Raw genomic sequence first — 17,755 nt, 5'->3', positions numbered from 1 at the left:
GCAAGCATCCATTTAAATGGGGAAAGGGAATTTTACACAGGGCTGGCTGGAAGATAGCCCAGTGGTAGAGCACTTGCTTAGCATGCATGAGGCCCTGGATTCAATCCCCAGGACCATAGAAAACAAAAGGCAAGCTTTATGGAGGTCGTATCTGTCTAAATTTAGCTGTGTGTTGGTCTTTTTGGGAGGGGGCCAAGGGGTCAGCCCCCGTGGGCTTCTCCTGGCCAGTGAACTGCCTGTCCTTTTGCTGAGCACCCACTGTGTAGGCTCCCACAGATGCTGTCTGGTTTCATCTCCTCTCTGCTGCACACAAATGGAGTACCTCAATAAAGCATGAGTTTATCACCAGGAAGGTTTCTAGCTTCTCCAGTAACAGTGAGCTTGGTGCCTCTTGCAGCATGGAAGGCCCAACTCACGTCACAGTGTGTGCACGGTATTAACATCTCCTGTGAATCCAAACTGCAGAGCTTTTACGTGTCCTGACAGGTATCTTGCTGTAAAAACTGCCCATTGTAACTGTTCTTTCCCACTGATGGCTGAAATTTTGCCCTGAGGACAAGATGGTTCTTTTTCACTGGCACGAAGGACCAATGTTTCCCAGCCCCAGCCCTACACCAACTCCTCCACCAGCACCACCAGCACCATCTTCCAGCAGAGGAGCGTTCTCCTTTATCTTTTCCCCCTAAGTAAGAACAAGCTTGTGCATTCTCCACCATTTTCCATTAGTGTGACGTTTCTCTTTGTATTTTCCTGCAAGCACATCCCTGTTGCTTTTCTGAATTGCTTCATGATGAACTGTGAAGGGGATGCTTAGCCGCTTGTAAAACTTGTCTTAAAGGAACTGGGTCTGAGAAGCACACACACACATGACCCCTCAGCAACCTAAGGCATCAAGAAGAGGAGAACACTGCTAAAGTTGGTAACCTGACCTGGTTTTTCGTGTGGGACTTTGTAGTTTCAATCAAATACTGCCAGCTGCTTTCATAGATGCCACTGGGCAGGAACCCAGTGTAGATAGCAGAATACTTAACTGTTCTGGATACCTGTCTGGTTCAGCATAATACTGATCTTTTGATAACTGGCTTTCAAAACAGATCCTCTCTAGAGAGATTTTGTTGTGTTGTCTTTTAGAGAGAGGTGGGTTTAAAAGGAGCCTTTTAAAAATCACGAAAGCCTGCATTTCTAATGTATTTTCTGTATGTGCCTTTGGAACATATTCTAGGTACACAGGTAAAATTACCTGTGTCTTAGAACCAAATAACAAGAGGCGAATCATGATAGAGGAGTAGCATCTAGAAACTTCCAGAAGAAATACTTTGAGAGAATATTGAAAATTTTTTGAAAAGAGACACTGAGAAAACAATCCATATTCTCTTTTCATCAGTATTCTCATTCTCAAATGCTTATGTATTTAACAAACTGATTGCAGAAGACTATTTGAAAAATTATCAAATTTTACTGTTCCCTCTTTTGCAGGAAAGTTATGTATCTAGTTAAAAATTAGAAATCACCAACTTACTGCCTAGTTTATAAAATGGGCAAGTTTAAGTATGTGAAATGCCATTTTTACTACCAAGAAAATAGATCACAAATATTTTCTTTTCCCAGAATTGTATGAGTTTTTAAGTCTTTAGTACAAGTTGAAAAGGAGGTGGTTAGTACGAAGTTTGTGCCCAATCCCGTGGGGACAAAAGTCATAAAGTCACCTGGCAGATAAAGAACCTCCCACTCGGTGCGTGTCAATATTTTCAATAAAGAGCAGGTCGAGAGATGGTACCAGAAGCACAGCCTCCCCAGGACCAGGAGAAAAGAATTATGAATATATTTTAAACTAAAAAAGAGAGAACAGCAAAGGCAGTTTCTTGGCTGGGTGATAAATTGAAATCCATAAATATAGCTGTGCTAATTTGAAACTCCGTAATTGTTTGTGCAATGAGAAAGTACATTTAAAAGGATTTTAAAAAGCAATTACCAGAAATGCCTCCTTTGAGAGCAGTGTTAGTGGAAGCATTGCCAGTCCACTGGGCCGACATAATCCCAAACTTCATCCAGATTCATGGCAGCGGGGGGTGGGGGCTCCTGAAATCATTAGGAAGAGGAAAGGATTTGGAGTTATTAACCTGAAATGTGAGTGCTGGGGTGGAGACGGGGGGATTGCTGAAAGTGCGAAGCATGTTTATTAAAACCTTTAGAAAGTTCCAGAAATCTGGGGTGTAACTAATCTTTTTCTAATCTTTAAACTTCTTTCCACCTATTGCCTTAATATCCAGGTGCTTCCTCCTACGGTTCCCCAAAATTGTTTGCCAAAATTATTCGCCCTGATAAAAGATACTACTTTTCATTGATTTGTTATAAAAAAGAAGTGAGAACAATACCAAGCCATTAATAATGTCACTGAGTAACAGGACACAGGTCACAGTTTCCTTTCCTCGTTGCCTGGAGCTGTGCCTTTAAAGCTGGTGACAGACTTCGGAATTGCACAAGCTTTATAGTGCTGGATAAGTCAGATTAGGTTCACGTTATCTAACAGCAGGAACACACTTCTTGCTGCTTTGTAAAATGGACTACTTCAGTGAAAATGGAAGTTCTGATGTTATAGTTCTAATGACTCTGACCTTGAACATTGGCTTTCTTTATAACCGCCCATCACACCTGCGCCTGTGGACACAGGTTTGTGCAGACCCTTGTCAGTGCTCTGGCTCAAAGTCAAAACAATTTTAATTATTCACCAAGCTGCCAAATTCTACTAATTACCCTCGTCAAGATACTCGGTGGATTTCTGAGTGGTACGTGAGTAACACGTCCTCTATAAAATTTCAAAGCCTCATGTAGTTTCTCTTGCAGAGAAGAAGGGGGATCCCATATCTATGGAACCGGCTCCCATTTGCAAAATTGAACCTCAGAGATTTGGACCTTCACCTTTCTTAGACTTGCTGATAGTTTTGTAGAGAAGACATGTTTATCAATTTATTGGTCTTACGCTTTACACCCAGCGCCCTTCCTTTTTAGGCCCTATGAATCGATACAGACCCCTCTCAGGAAAAGGACATTGGCCGCCCTAGCTTGGTCATTCCCCACGTGTCCATCCTGCATGCATAAAGTAGGTGGTCACGCACACCTTTGGACTGCGGGAGTGACATGTAGCCAACAGCCTGCAGGCTGACTCTAGCTGGCCGCTACGTTACCCAGACACACAGGCAAATAGAAGGCTCGCAAGCGGCCTTCCGGATTTCAGCTCCCGTGGAGTCCGTGGGGACATCTCCGAATCTAACTGCCTCCCTTCTTTGAAACACATCACGCCTTCTCAGCAGGGTGGCACCTTTCCTAGAACAGGTCTATTGCCTTACCCTTTCTGCGCAGTCCACAAACTGTGAATGTGCCCAGGTGGATTTCAGCAAGGGCTTTAGCGTTTGATCCTCGGGGTAGGACTGGATATATTTGAATGTGTGCACTTTAGATCCCCTCTTGCTGTGTGGCAGTTTATTTTCTGTCTCTTGCTGGATGCCGACCAGGGCCTGATCGTTCTTGTCTCCTCACCGCCCACTCCCCCTCAGCTGGTCACTAACAGCTTTTTTATTCTTGGTTCCGACTCTTTCACTGGTGAGGTGAATGCCTTTTCTGTCCCATGTCACAGCCAACTCAAGGCCCAGCATGCTGTCACTTGTGTCTGCCTCACCCCACTCCCACGCAGGGTGAGTGCGCGCCGTGAGCCCCGCGTTTGGCTGGATCATTGGTGGACAACTAAAAAGTGACTCTCAATCCGCAGCTCACAAATGCATGGAATGTTTTGATCTCTAGACAAATTGCCAGAATTTCTCTTCCCTAACTCCTATTTGTAGTGATAACATTTTTCTTTTTGTGATTTTTAAAAAAAAAGAATAGCGTAGTACCTTGGAACAATTGCAGTTCTAATTTGTTGTCACTATTTCTATCTATAAGTTCCGATTCTTTCACAATTGTACTCAACTTGTGCACTAGTGTCAATAAAATTGACATTTGTGAAGCGATTTCTGGCCTTTTTCTCCGGGGTTTCTGGGTTTGGTGGTGTGTGGGGTCATTGGATCTCTGTCTAACACTAGCGCTTCGTTTCAGTGAGGTTTGTTAAAAGCATGAGGATTTTTTTTAAATGCAAACTTTTTAACCCTGCCTTTTCCTCACATTTTCTAGTCTTGTGACTCAAGGATCATGGTACCGACCAGTTGTCAATGGGCAGGAAGGACGTCATCGCTCTTGGTGGTTTCCCGGGTGCGGTGCCTGACACCGCTGACTAACAATGGGGGTGGGGACCTCTTTCTCCCCGTGGCTCAGTCTTTGGGGGCCAAATACACTGCCCTTCCTTGGTCAGCTCCATTCTCTTGGAGACTCATCTGAGTGACTCCCAAGGGAGAGAGGACAGCTGTCAGGCAAAGGGGGCCGCTGCCCGGAGTTGCCCTGCTTTACCTTTGCCTTGGAGTCCTTCAGCGTGCTGAGTAGCAGGGCGCCTGAAACTGTACACGGAAAAGTGGAGAAGCCTTGACCTTCTTTCCTTACCATGGTAACTGTGTTTACCTAACATTAGCGCTAGCCAGGCTGCATCGGAATTACAGATGTACGGGTTAGGTCAAAACAAGCAGATGAGAAGTATATTTTGAAACACCCCATGTAGATTCAGGGTTGAGGTATAATTTGCATATGTATATTGGTAAAGAGTATCCTGTAATCTATCACCTCTTTGGCTGGCTTCTAATGAGTAATATGTATATATATATATATTTTTTTTTCTATTATTTAATACAGTACCATTTTTCACGCATCAATTTATTCCCATTTACAAAGAGGAACTGTGACAATGTAATAACCTTCATCTTGCATTTTTAAATGACCACCATTACATGTAATGTGATACTAGTGTTTCTGTCCCAAACAGTGACAGACATGGAGTGACATCACCAGGTATAACAAGCTTGCTTCTGTTCTTTGTAGAGTGGGGAGTTAGTTGCTTGACCTTTCCATTAGCTGTTACCCATTGTTACAAGACGTAGTTTGTCCTACGTACACCAGTCACTTAGATGCCTGTTAGTTTAGTTCTATTTTCTACTCATTTCTCTGTGTCTCTTTGTTATATAGATACTGTGTCTTTCTTGAGTAATTCTTAGAAGTAAAGGCAGTAGTTCAGAGGTGGAAATATGATTGTGGGCTGTACTATGCTTTTAAGCTATTCTAATTGTTATCTACGCAGAAGTCTCTGTCTTCTCCTTAGTTATATAACTGGGGCTCCATGGAATTGTGCATACTTGGGTGTTTCTATTAGGACAGCTGCAACTTAGGGGGGAAAAAAAACTAGAAAATAATGACTGCAGTAACTTTGCCATATGGTAGCCAAGGTTCTAAAGATTTGAAAAGGTGAAAGTTGCAAATAGAAATCAACTCCTAGAAGGAATTACTCTTTTTTTTTTTTTTCTTTAAAACTTCTCATTCTCAAACAGGCTCCCTGACTGGTAGCCCTCACCTTTCAGAGCTGTCCATCAACTCGCAGGGAGGAGCCGTCCCCGCCACGGTGACCTTGTCTCCCAACCTGAGCCCCGACACCAAGCAGGCCTCGCCCTTGATCAGCCCGCTGCTGAACGACCAGGCGTGCCCGAGGACCGATGACGAGGAGGAGGGCCGGAGGAAGGTGCTGGCTGAACGTCTGTGTGCGTGTGCGAGTGCGTGTGTGTTCACGTGTGTGTGAGTAGGCACAGATGTTCTTCAATAAATGGGGCTGGGGAGAGTGATACTATTAAAGTACCTTTTAAAGGGTACAGTTCACTAGTACTTTCTCATTTTCGCAAAATCATCACCCCTATCCATCTTCAGGTCTTTTTCATCTTCCCCAGCAAAATCTGTTCCTATTAAAGGATAGTTCCCCGTGCCAGCCAGCCCCTGGCAACCTCCATTCTCCTTCGCACTTCTGAGTGTGATTCTAGGTATCTCTTTTTTTTTTTGGTCTTTTTGAGACAGAGTCTCACTATGCAGTTCAGGCTGGCCTTGAGCTCACTTTGTAGCCCAGGTTGGTCCTGAACTTGCAATGATCCTCCTGCCTCAGCCTCCCGAGTGTTGGGATTATAGGCATGTGCCACCATGCCCGGCCATCTAGGTACCTCGTATATGTGGAGTCCTACAGGATTTGTCCTGTTGCCCCTGGCTTATTCCACCCAGCGTACTGTCCTTGAGGTTTATCCTTGTTTCAGTGTGGACCCAGATGCCCTTCCCGAAAGCTGATAGGCTAAGGGGATCAAGTCACCATGGCATCACAGCCAAGTTCACCCTGTCTCTTCCCATCCAGCCACCCTTGGTATCCCCACAAACACCCTAACTTGCATTTCGAGAGATTTCCTGAGCACCAACACTGCTGGCTGTGGTCCCAGGACAAAGGACCCTCGTTTCTCTGTTGTGTCCCCTTGAGGACTGCATAACTCTGTTCCCTTACTAAGTTGAGTCCCGGAGCTGATGGTAACAGTTACATTCTTAGACCATAGTCTCACCACGACACCCATTCTTTTGTCTTCCTTCCTCTAACACAAAAAGGAGAATAAAAAAGAATGTATTTGCTGGCTGACAAAAGATCGTTAAGTTAGTAATCCATCACTGTAATCAGGACTTTCTTATGATCTGGATAGTCTCAGAGACTGACACTCAGAAGTGATTGTTGCGTCTCATTTTCTTTGATGGATTTTGCAGAGATTTCCGACCGACAAGGCATACTACATTGCTAAAGAGGTCTCCACCACAGAGCGGACGTATCTGAAGGACCTCGAGGTCATCACTTCGGTATGTGCAGTATTTCCTCTAAAGAATTAAATTACTTCATTTATCTAAACTAGTACTCAGCTTCAGCAGAGAAGCTGGAGCTAATTAAGTGCTACCTCCTCTGACTTCAGTTGAAAGGATTTTGGTCCTGGGTTATGGAACTTAATGCTAATCTTAGATTTAATTTGAAATATACTCCATAAAAATTTTATAATTGTAGTTTTAAGTGCAAAGGAAGGAAGTTCTTAAAGTCGAGAAAATTAAAACTAAGCGTTTTACTGTCTGAACACACCAACCCAGAACATTGTGTGTTTTGCCCGTTGTCAAATGTAAACTGCTTATTTTTGGTCGAGGGAGGAACGAATAGAAGCCTCATTTTATCTTTGCTGATAAATTGAGCCACGTCAGCAGAATCTGCCAGAAGACTGCGTTTTATTATTGTAATCAATCCTGTTCAGTCTTGGAAGCAAAACCCAGCATTCCGGGTGGCTTTCTGACCCCTGCATTGTGGGAAAGAGCTGGCCAGTTGGAAGTTCATTGGAACCACTGAATTTCTGTCCTCCCTGCGACGGGCCTCCTGTTCAGTCCTGCGAACACTGTCGGCCCCCAACCCCTCTATCTCAGTGACCTAAGGACTCTGTGCAAGTGGCCGGTCTGTCCCCTGCTGTGGCCTCCTTCATGCTCAGCATTTAACAGAGGAGCAGAGGCAGCCGCTCCCAAAACAGCAAAGCAAGAGTGTTCTGTGGGCATAAACCAGTGACATCCAGTGAGTAGGCCAAGAAGAGAGGCCTGGATCCAAGTAGCAGCCTGTGTGAGGAACTCATGCTGGCCTAAACACTCTCAGGGGAAGAAATCAAAAAGCAGTAGTATAGAGAGGGGCGCTTACCCCATTGCATAGAGCAGGGGAGGCATGAGGCCTTTGTACCATTATACGTAAATCCCCTTATGTTTTCAGGAGGCTGAAAACCTCCCCGCCGCCTGGTCCTCCCATTGCGCAGGGCTGCAGCGTGGCTGCCCAAGTGCTGCCACCCTTTCTCCCGACACCTCTGACTCCTCCTGTTCCCCTTCCCAGTGGTTTCAGAGCACAGCGAGCAAAGAGGACTCCATGCCGGAAACGCTGAAAAGTCTCATATTCCCGAATTTTGAGCCTTTGCACAAATTTCATACCAACTTTCTCAAGGAAATCGAGCAACGACTCGCCCTATGGTGAGTACCATTGAGTTCCCCCCTCCTTGTCCTTGTAAGCAGCATCCAGGAGCAAAATTGAAAGGCAAGACACTAGGAGAGGCCCAGCAGCCTTAAAAGATTATTTGGTGAAATTCTATGTGTTTTGGGTTCTCTCTTTACTTTTTTCCCCCCTCTGGCTTACAATTTTTCAAAGTGCATTTTTTCATGAAAATTATATATGATTCTCAGAAAATAAGATAGCAGTGGCCTTTGGGGGGACAGTGGGGGTTGAGAGGAAGCTTGTAGAGGATTTGAGGAGTGTTGGTAATATTTCACTTGTGCTTACCTTACAGATACTTGTGAGATATGTATGTGTCTTACAGACTTTTCTGTATTGTATTTCATTATATTTAAAAACTGCTTTGAAAGATACAAAGCCCAGTGTACTACACACATTTTTGCCTTGATTTATCACACGAATGAACAAAGACATCCCCTGCAGTATTAAAAGATTAGGGATGACCTAAATGTCCATCAACAGCAGATTGGGTAAAAATAATATTCAGTCTATCCTTTAAATAAAATGTCAACCTGGGGAGGAGAAGAAGGAGATACAAAAACATCCAGAAAAACTACATACTGTAGAATGCAAAATTGGGTGTAACCTTATCTAAAATAGAACCTTTTATAGAAAGTTCTTATGATTTAAAAAAAATCGTACATGGGCAGACACATAGGGAGTTGATTGTAAACTGAACATGAATTTGAGAAATGCCCGGAAAAAATGGCTTTTGGCAGCAAAGGAAACCTGTTGTTGAAGACCCTAAGTCTTCTCTACAGGTGACAATCTGGTGCAAAATAGCCTCAGGGGCATTCAGTGACTGTAGGGCCTGGAAGAGCCCTGTCAGAGGCTGCCTTCCCTCAGGTGACCCTGGGTTGTGGGCTTTAAGTGTCAGCTGAATAGAGGAGCAGAGCTGGTCCCCTGCTTTGCGAGGCCAGTGTGCAGAGGCTGCGCGAGCTCTCTGATCCTGCGAGCAGTGTGGGCTGTGTGTGGTTTTTACAACAGGAGCATCATTCATGGGCTCCCTTGGGAGCGCACAGTGGCTGGCTTTCCTCAGAGGCCCGGGGGACAGCACAGGCCGGATTGAGATATAATGGTACAAAGTCAGCCTCCCTAAAAAACAGGAGAAGAAAAGGAAATGGTACTTCAACAAGAGGTTTACTATTGTGAATATTAACCTAGCATTTTTCAAAATGACAAGACTACAAACTCCTTCTCTAACCTGCTGGACTTCCCTGGAACATTCTGTGTTCTGCCATGGAGCCCCCTCCTTCATACCAAGGCAGCTGATACTCTCAGAGCGGTCAGAGACCTTACAGCTCTGAAGAAACCACTTCCCCGTTTGTCCTCCGGCCATGACACATGTGTCACCACTGATGTAGATGCATCTGGAGGCTCAGAGCTTCTGCGCTAGTATGAGTGCATGACAGATGATCTGTAGTCACATTGGAGAGGTCACATGGGGAAAATGGCATCACCTGGCAGTACCCTGGCAGTCCATTTTAATGGCCTCAGTTCCCACTTACCACCAGAGCACTTGGGAGAGCTGTTGGACACATCATTTCTGCAATAAATGCCGTTCTCATGGTTTACGTGAGACCATAAATCTTTAGTGTCGGCAACTTACCTGTAAAAGAATACCTAGGTGCTTCAAGAGCAGGTAATATGATTTGATTCCCAAATGGTTTTCATTAGCATATCTCCCAAAGATCCGTAATTTCACCCATGTTTTACGTGAACTTGGGAAAGACTGTGAGTTAGAGAGAGAGCAGACAGTCAGTGTGCTTCTCCCTGGGCATGACCTTCAGCAGCCTTGCAACAATGGGCCAGACCAAAGGATGATGCTTACCAGGAGTAAGTGTAAAGCTTGGCAGTCAAGTTCAGCTAACCAACTTCTGCAGTATGCTACGAGGAAGACCTGGCTGTGCAGGCACTCAGGAGCAAAGGTTGAGTGTGAGGGCGTTTAGGGGGAACTAACAGAATAGCAAAAATCGGTGTCCTTCTATACCCGTAGTTCCCAACATTGGCTACTCATCAAAATCACCTGGAACCTTTCAAAAATATTTTCCCTAGGCAGAACCCCAGATCAGAGATGTCAGAATGTCTCATGGGTGGTGACCAAGCACTAGGCAGATCTCTGCAGCTCCTAGGTGATTCCAGCTATAGCCATGGCCAAGAACCTTTACCCTGGTTGTGTTGATTCTCTCTGAGACAAAATACCCAGTGCCCGAATTAAAGAGAGAAAGGTTTATTTAGTTCACAGTTTGTGGAGGTTTCAGTCCATACCCAGCTGGCTCCAAGGCAGAGTGGCACATGGCAGAGGGCAACAGTTCATGGCGGGGGAACAGCAAAGCAACAAGAGCAAAAAGGAGGAGGAGCAGCAAGCAGCCTCTGTCCCTCCCTTATACTATATGCAAACTACCTGCCCATTTGTCCTCCGGATGTAGTACTCACACCCATAATCCCAGCATTGGACCATGGATCAATCATAAACTGTAGAAGCCTGCCCCATGACTGCTTGAGGCTTTGGGGGTACATCTAGACGGTCAACCTCTTATTAGCAAGACCCTAGACTGGAAAATAATCACCAATTCAGAGGTCAAAGCCTAGGCACCTCCGGGAGACTACCCCAGTGCAGAGATTCACGTTTGCACTGGGACAGTGAGAATGCATTCCATTAAAAAAGTAATTGGAGGAACTACGGGTATTTGGCTTAGAAGGGAGAAAACTTTCAAAAGCCTGACTCTCTTCACACACCTGTGGGCTGGTCCAGTGAGAAAGCAGGCAAGTGTCTTCCTTATAGCAGGGGACAAAACTGAAGCAGAGGAGTGAATTTGCAGACGACACTGTGTCTGCAAACAGCAGAGGGCTTCCGGAGCAGTGATATCCTGAGCGCAGCCCCAGTGGCACTTGTGAAGGGACCCACTGGCCATATCCCAAAGTATTTATCTGTGAAGTGAGGCCACAAACCTGGCAGTGATCAGGGACGTGGGGGTATCTGGAAAATGCAGATACTGGGCCCTGCTCGGCCTTCTGAATCTGAACCCTGGGGTGAGACCCAGAAATTGTTGTTTTGGAATCACTTCTTGGGGTAACAAAGATGAATACCTGTTTTGGAACAATTGATTTTCTAGTACCTCTGGGAAATATTAGATTCTGTGGTTGTTATGCATTTCACAGACTGGTTATATGCTTTGTTTCCTTGTTTTTACAAGCAATGGAAGAAGAAAGGGATGGATGGGTGGTTGGATGAATAGGTGCTATGGTTTGAATGTAGGCAGCATTTCCCAAAGGTCCGTATGGTAATGGCTTGATTCTTGCGGCAGCACTATCGAGAGGTGCAATGGACTCTTAGGAGGTGGGGTCTTGTGGGAAGCTCTGAGGCCATGAGGAATTGCGGGACCTGGGTCTGTGTCTCCCTTTGCTTCCTGGCTTGAGTGTGAGCACTCACTCCAATAGGAAGTGCAGCCATTGTCATCCCCATCTTCACCAGAGGCCCAAAGCCACTGATCTTGGACTTGAACTCCAGAACTGTGAGCTACATAACCTTTTCTTCATCAGTAGCCTGGTTTAGGTGTTTTGTGATAGGAAGGTGAAGCTGACTAATTCAGTGGAGGAGTGTGTGCCCAGCTTGGCCGGGAGTGGATTTGCACCCTGTCTTAGTCACCTTCCTCATCGAGACACAGTACCTGAACCCACAACTTAAAAGAGAAAGATTCATTTTAGCTCACATTTATGGTTCCTGGTTGGCTGGCTCCAAGGCAGGATGGCACGGCAGAGGGGCCTGGCGGAGGAGAGCTACTCAAGGCATGGCAGACAGGAAGCAGAGAGACAGATCCTTCAGACCACACCCCAGTGACCTCCCTCTTGACATCAAGTCAGCTAGAAGTCCTCATAATCCACCATAATCCCCATAATCACCTTCTGAAAATCCCACTTACAAGTGCATGAGGCTTTGGGGAGACTCTAGACAGAAAACACAACACACTCTTAAGTGACGAGGCAGCACACAAGCAAGAGGGCCAGGTTCTCTTGTAGATGAGAGTGCCACATCCATTGGGCTTGGAGGGCATGTGGGCCATTAATGCCCACATAGGCCAGGCAACCCCTGAGCTGAACACAGTCAGTGAGCAGGGTGGGTTCCAGGTGATGTAGGACTTACTGATACCGTGTGTGTGTGTGTGTGTGTGTGTGTGTGTGTGTGTGTGCGCGCGCACATGCATTCTTTTTCATATTGTCATGACACACTTAACACAGGTTGGCTTTTATAATTGGACATTTAAGATCCATGAGCCTGACTAAGTCTCATTGTCTCATCTGTGAAACATGAATTGGAGCCTGTACCTCCAATGCAATAATTATAAATTATAACAGAATATAAATGTATACAATATTATATATATAATAAAAATATATTACAGTTATAAAGTGCTTAGTATATGTCACCCTTCACAGAAAGAGGGGAGTACTTTACCCTCTCATAGAAAGGGGTAAAGCTGACCCCTTTTTTAAAAACTTTTTATTTGGAAAACTGTTTAATTTTCCTTTTTATAACTACAGGTTTCCAGTATATAATAATGACATTCAGTGTGGGGAGTTGTTACATGTACAGAGTACATCTTAATTCTTTTGACATCCCCTAATTTTGGATTTAGAAGTTGCCATGACGATAAGTGCTTGTGTACACCTTCAGCACCACGCCCCCTGTGTTTAACATTTTATTCACATGACCACAGCTGGGCCATCAAAACAAAGGCAGCAACACTGGTACATTACCATGAACTACACTCCAGATTTCACTGCATGATAGTATTTTCATTACATGTATCACTGTTGCTGGAAACAAATCGAAAATTTACCCTGACAAAGAGTTGCCCCAGTGTGGAACCTAAGTGGCAATGATTTCCAGTTCTTCCCAAGGCCCTATATGCGCTTCCATGGGCAGAGGGAAATTCCAGGGCAGAGCAAGTATCAGAAAGCTTTCTGGAATGGTTAGGCTCAACCCCAGTTTGGTAAACACCGCTGCCCTCTCCAAATGTCACCTTCTCCTGTGTCAACACACCTGAGCTCTGGTGGGTGCCTGAGGCCTGTTCTGCAGTGGCAAAGGCCAACTTACCCTGTTTCTTCAAAAACAAGGAAACCGGTTGGGTGAGTTCTGAAAACTGGATGAAAACCTTTCCTTTTGAAAGCAAAAGGCAGTTTGCTCAGCTGTTCAAACACATCAGAGAAAGCCACTCACACCCGGGCGTGGGTATTCCCTTCACGCTGCCCATTTCCTGCCCCAGACGACAGGCAGATGTTGGGCACAGGCTGGCCCGGACCCCCACCCTGAAGTAGATGAGGCCCGCTTTGGTTGAGAGCCTTGGTGTGTGCCCAGTGTGCAGATCTTAGCTGCCGGGGACTGGAATGGGCAAGAGTCACACAGGTTTTCCAGAAAAATTCGCTGCGTGAAGCCTGGGCCAGAGTCCTTGAAAAGCAATGCAGAAGTCCAGCTGGGTAGACCAGACAGACAGGTGGGACGTGGAGACGTCTCTGAGCTGGAGGGCTCTGTGGGACGAAAGGCGGGGAAGGGGCAGCCCCTTGGAGTTTTGGGTGGGGATAACTGGGAGAGTGGTCATGAATTAGAAGAGCAATTCATGAGGCAAAGAAGAGGGAAGTGTGTGAGGACGGACGAGCTTGTTCTGGGCCCGATTGTGTTGAGGCTTTGGTAAGAGTCTTCCGGCTTCTTGGGAATGCGGCTCCTAGGCGGGGAGAGACCCTGGGCCCAGAGCAGTGGGTCTGGAGTTTTCCGAGAGGAGAATCAGGCCTTTAAGGAAGAGAACGCTGAAGAGAAATGGGCCCAGGACAGGATCTTCTTGGGCATGCCTTGGAGCAGCTCTCCTTCTGTCAGGGTAGACTGAGGCAGAGCAGGAGCCAGCAAAGGAAATAGCAAGTGGATAAAATATTTTTATTATTCTACCTGCTCTTTGAAGCTTCTAGTCTTTGCATTAAAAAAAAAAAAAATCACCAGAGCGTCTCAAAAAAGTAAACAGAGGATCACCATACAGCCCAGCACTCCCACTTCTGTGTACCGCCCCAAACGACTTGAAGGAGGGAATCACGCGGGTACTTGTAGGGCAAGGTTCATAGCAACACTATCCCCAGCAGCCAGAAGAGGGAGGCGACCCAGGGGCCTTGACACGGAGTGCCGAGATCCTTGCCTCGGAACAGCATTCGGACTAAAAGGGAAGACGTGCCAATGCAGGCTGTACGCCAGACGGGAATGGGCAGAAACTGTCTGGTTTTACTTCTAGAGCCGCCCAGAGCAGTCAGTCGTTCAGAGGGACAAAAGGCTGAATGGCGTAGGGCCGCAGAGGGGAGGGACGGAGGACCGCTGAGGATTAACCGCAGAATATCCCCTAACTATTCAATATTTTACCAGAAGTGCTGTGCAGTGAATGTCCAGGCCATACCCTGTACCATAGTACACTGACCCTGGCACAAAGAACACTTGGAGCATCAAATCTGGCAACAGTGCTGGAACATTCTGTGGGTCACATCCCACTGCCTCAGGCTTTTCTTGTTTGTTTTTAGTTCATTTTTGAGACAGGGCTTTGCTATGTAGTTCAGGCTGGTCTTGAACTGTGTAGTCTAGGCTAGCCTCACTCACAATGATCCTCCTGCCTCAGCCTCCTGAATGCTGGTATTGTAGGTGTCAGGTTTTCAATGCCCCCATTGTCCCAGCACCATGAATTCAGAGGGGAGCAGAGAGGGCAACGCTGCTGCAGCCCAAGTCCTAGTGGGATCGTAACCTGGCAGTCACTGGACTGCATCGGGCCTCCTGCCTGTGAAGCTGATTTAGCTCGGTTCACAACTGTGACTCCCTCACTTCCTGAGTTCCCATGACGATTGCTGGCCTTGGGGGACTTGGCACCTGGAGACTCTGGCCTTCAGCACCATCTTCCCAGGAACTGTCTCTGCGTCAGAATTCACAGTGACATCTGCTCAGCCAAGCTCTCACGAAAGCTCATTTCTATCATGATTTTAATCCTTTTCTGCCTCGTCTTCCTTGAAAAGATTGAGACCATTTACAAGTGGAAAACACAAGCGCAAGGTCGTGAGTTCGGTTCCCGGTACCGGAGAAAAACCAAAAAAAAAAAAACTAAAAATAAAAAAAAAAACAAGTGGAAAACAACCAAAAGAACAACAAGGCCAGCTAAAGTTATGCTGTCCCAGACAGTGGGCACCTGGAGCAGTTTAATAGTGACTTATGTTCACTTTGAAGGCACGCCAACCGCAGGTCACAGTCACTCGCAGTGTGTGGCTGGGGCTCCTGGATGGGACAGCACATATAAAGGCCACGTCCGGCACCGCACAGCCATCTGTTGGGCAGTGTTAATCTAGGGAACCTCCACTTCACGTTGGCACAACTAACTCAGAGCCTGGTACTCACCGGGCTCTCGGAGCAGCTACAGCGCACAGCTGATGGCGTAGGGTTGCTTGAGTCACACTTCAGGGGCTCATGGGTGAGCCTAGCAAGGGAGGATGGACGGAGCTTTATGCTTATAAAGTCATGTTCAAGGGCACTGTCTGTGGTGTGATATTACTAGTGAACTGCAGTGCCATTAAGGAGCCGTAACTGTGTGCGTGCTCTGCAGGTACATTGCACCAGTTGTGCATATTTTCCGTGCGCTCTTAAAACGTGAAATAGCAGCCGGGCCAGCTACAAGAGGCTGAAGCAGGAAGATCGCAAGTATGAAGCCAGCCTGAGCAATTTAGCAAGACCCTGTCTCAGAGTTAGAGAGAGAGAAAGAGAGAAGAAAGAAAAAAGAAAACACTAAGGCTGTAGCTCAGTGATAGAGAGTTTGCATGAGGCTGTGGTTTTAATCCCCAGCACCAGAAGGAAAACAAAAAACCTGAGATGGCAAATCGCTGCCTATGGATGTGGTCTGCCATCTGTTTTTGTTAATAAAGTTTTATTGAAATAAAGCCATGCCCATCCTTCTGCTTGTTATCCGTGGCTGCTTTTGTGTTACATCAGCATATCTGAGCAGTACAGCTGAGGCTATATGGCCAGAAAGCCTGAAATATTTATTATCTGGCCCTTTACATAAAATGTTTGCCAGTTCTTGTTCAAAAATAATGCTGGGTGTGGTGGCACATGTCTGTAATCCTAGCACTCAGGAGGCTGAGGCAGGAGGATCACTATGAGTTTGAGGCCATCCTGGGTTACAGAGTGAACTCAAGGCCAAGGCCAGCTTGAACTAAACAATGAGGTCTTGTCTCAAAAAGAAAGTAAACTTGCCCAAGTGTAGGTATGGTTATCCCTGTCCTCTGATTAGGAAAAGGAAGCAGAGAGAAGCCTCTTGCTATGGGCACCCCTCAGTGACAGAGGGGGAGGCCTTGAAGTCTCCTGGTGGAGCCCAGGGCCTCCGTCTGGGACACTCATTCCTCCAGGAGCCGGGAGCACCGTCCCCAACGTCTCCTTCCCTTGCACGAGGGCAGCGGGAGACCTGAGCAGGAAGTGCCTGAGTCTGCTCAGCGCTGGCCCTGTGACTTGGCCTGCAAAAGTATTTAGGTCTCAAAGCTAAGAAAGCAAATGAGAATCTTTTCTAATCTCATTTCACGGCACAGTGGGCATGGCAGGGAGGACAGCGTCAGAGGTGACCTCTGTGGAATTCGGCCTTGCTCTTGCCCTCAGAGCCTGTCTGCCTCTCCCAGGGACTGCAGAATAAACAACACTAACAGCCAGGTATGGTGGCGCATGCCAGTGATCCCAGCAGTAGGGAGGCTGAGACAGGAGGATTGCTATGAGTTCGAGGCCAGCCTGGGCTACATAGGGAGATCCTGTCTCAAAAGATTAAAAAAAAAAAAAAAAGTAACACCTGCCAGGCACTGTGTCACCACATTGCCTTGACTAATCTTCACAACAATACAAGCAGCGGTACAGAGGAAGAAACTGAGGCACAGCAAGATGAAAATGTGGCCAACACTGGCGAGGTGGGGACTCTGGGGACAGCTGCGTCGGCCCCCGCTGACTGACTGAGATCTACAGAGGTGCCAAGCCCCTCCCACCTGGTGCAAGAATCCTTCCATGGTGGCACTAGGTCGGGCTTTTTATTGTACTCCTTAGATTGAGGGAGAAGAAAAATGGCTTTAAAGTTTTACAGGTGCTGGTGTCTTCCAGGAGGCATTGGATGCTTCTTGAGTCCCAGAGTTCACGCCCTCCGTCAGTCGTGTCATTTCATCTTTATCAGAACTCTCTCGGGCAGATGCTGTGACTATTTATCACCGCAGAGGAGAGGGAATGAGACCCAGAGAGCCTACGTAACTTGGCAGTGGTCACACAGCAAGGCAGTACTGGTTTTGGATCCAGGCTGCCACTCAGTCCCAGAGGTGTTAAACCTGACGTGTAGAGAGCAAGAAGTGCAGGAAGCAGCTCCATTACTGTCCCCCTGTCCATGAGAACAAATTCCTGGCTCCTCCGGTGCTCTAGCCCTAAACGAGATCCAAGTCAGTGTGCTCCATTCTGCCAGTGTGGACCACATCCACCAGGCACCAGACTGGGGACAGGGACAAGGACAGGCCACTCTTCAGCCATCGAAGGGCCCGTCATGGTGAGCACTGGCTCTGTAGCCTGGAGGTGGGGCTTGCACACTGCAGCTTTGGCCCTGTCAGGAGGTCTCGGGGTCAGGCGGTCCCAAGTTCAAATCCCAGTGTGGCTCCTGCTTGGTACTGTGTGGCCAGGGTTGCAGCTTCCAGAACCTTTCTGACCCTCCC

The 17,755-nt window shown here is 46.8% G+C and overlaps 1 protein-coding gene across 4 annotated transcripts in view; it reads left to right on the top strand.

The window, feature by feature from the left end:
- The window catches only part of Farp1 (FERM, RhoGEF (ARHGEF) and pleckstrin domain protein 1 (chondrocyte-derived)), a 266,618-nt gene that overhangs the window by 224,083 nt on the left and 24,780 nt on the right, over positions 1-17,755 (top strand). For 3 of the 4 annotated variants that reach the window (XM_005374079.2, XM_005374078.2, XM_013516119.1), the window contains exons 14-16: positions 5,466-5,653; positions 6,700-6,789; positions 7,841-7,974. In XM_005374079.2, the coding sequence (XP_005374136.1) occupies positions 5,466-5,653; positions 6,700-6,789; positions 7,841-7,974 (412 nt within the window). The remainder of the gene's footprint in view (positions 1-5,465; positions 5,654-6,699; positions 6,790-7,840; positions 7,975-17,755) is intronic. The other variant, XM_005374081.2, reaches the window with a different exon arrangement.

The sequence above is a fragment of the Chinchilla lanigera genome, unplaced genomic scaffold (assembly GCF_000276665.1).
Source record: "Chinchilla lanigera isolate Chin_1 unplaced genomic scaffold, ChiLan1.0 scaffold00003, whole genome shotgun sequence".
NCBI lineage: Eukaryota > Metazoa > Chordata > Mammalia > Rodentia > Chinchillidae > Chinchilla > Chinchilla lanigera.
The sequence above is the reverse complement of the archived record's forward strand: the minus strand, read 5'-3'. Positions and strand labels throughout refer to the sequence as shown.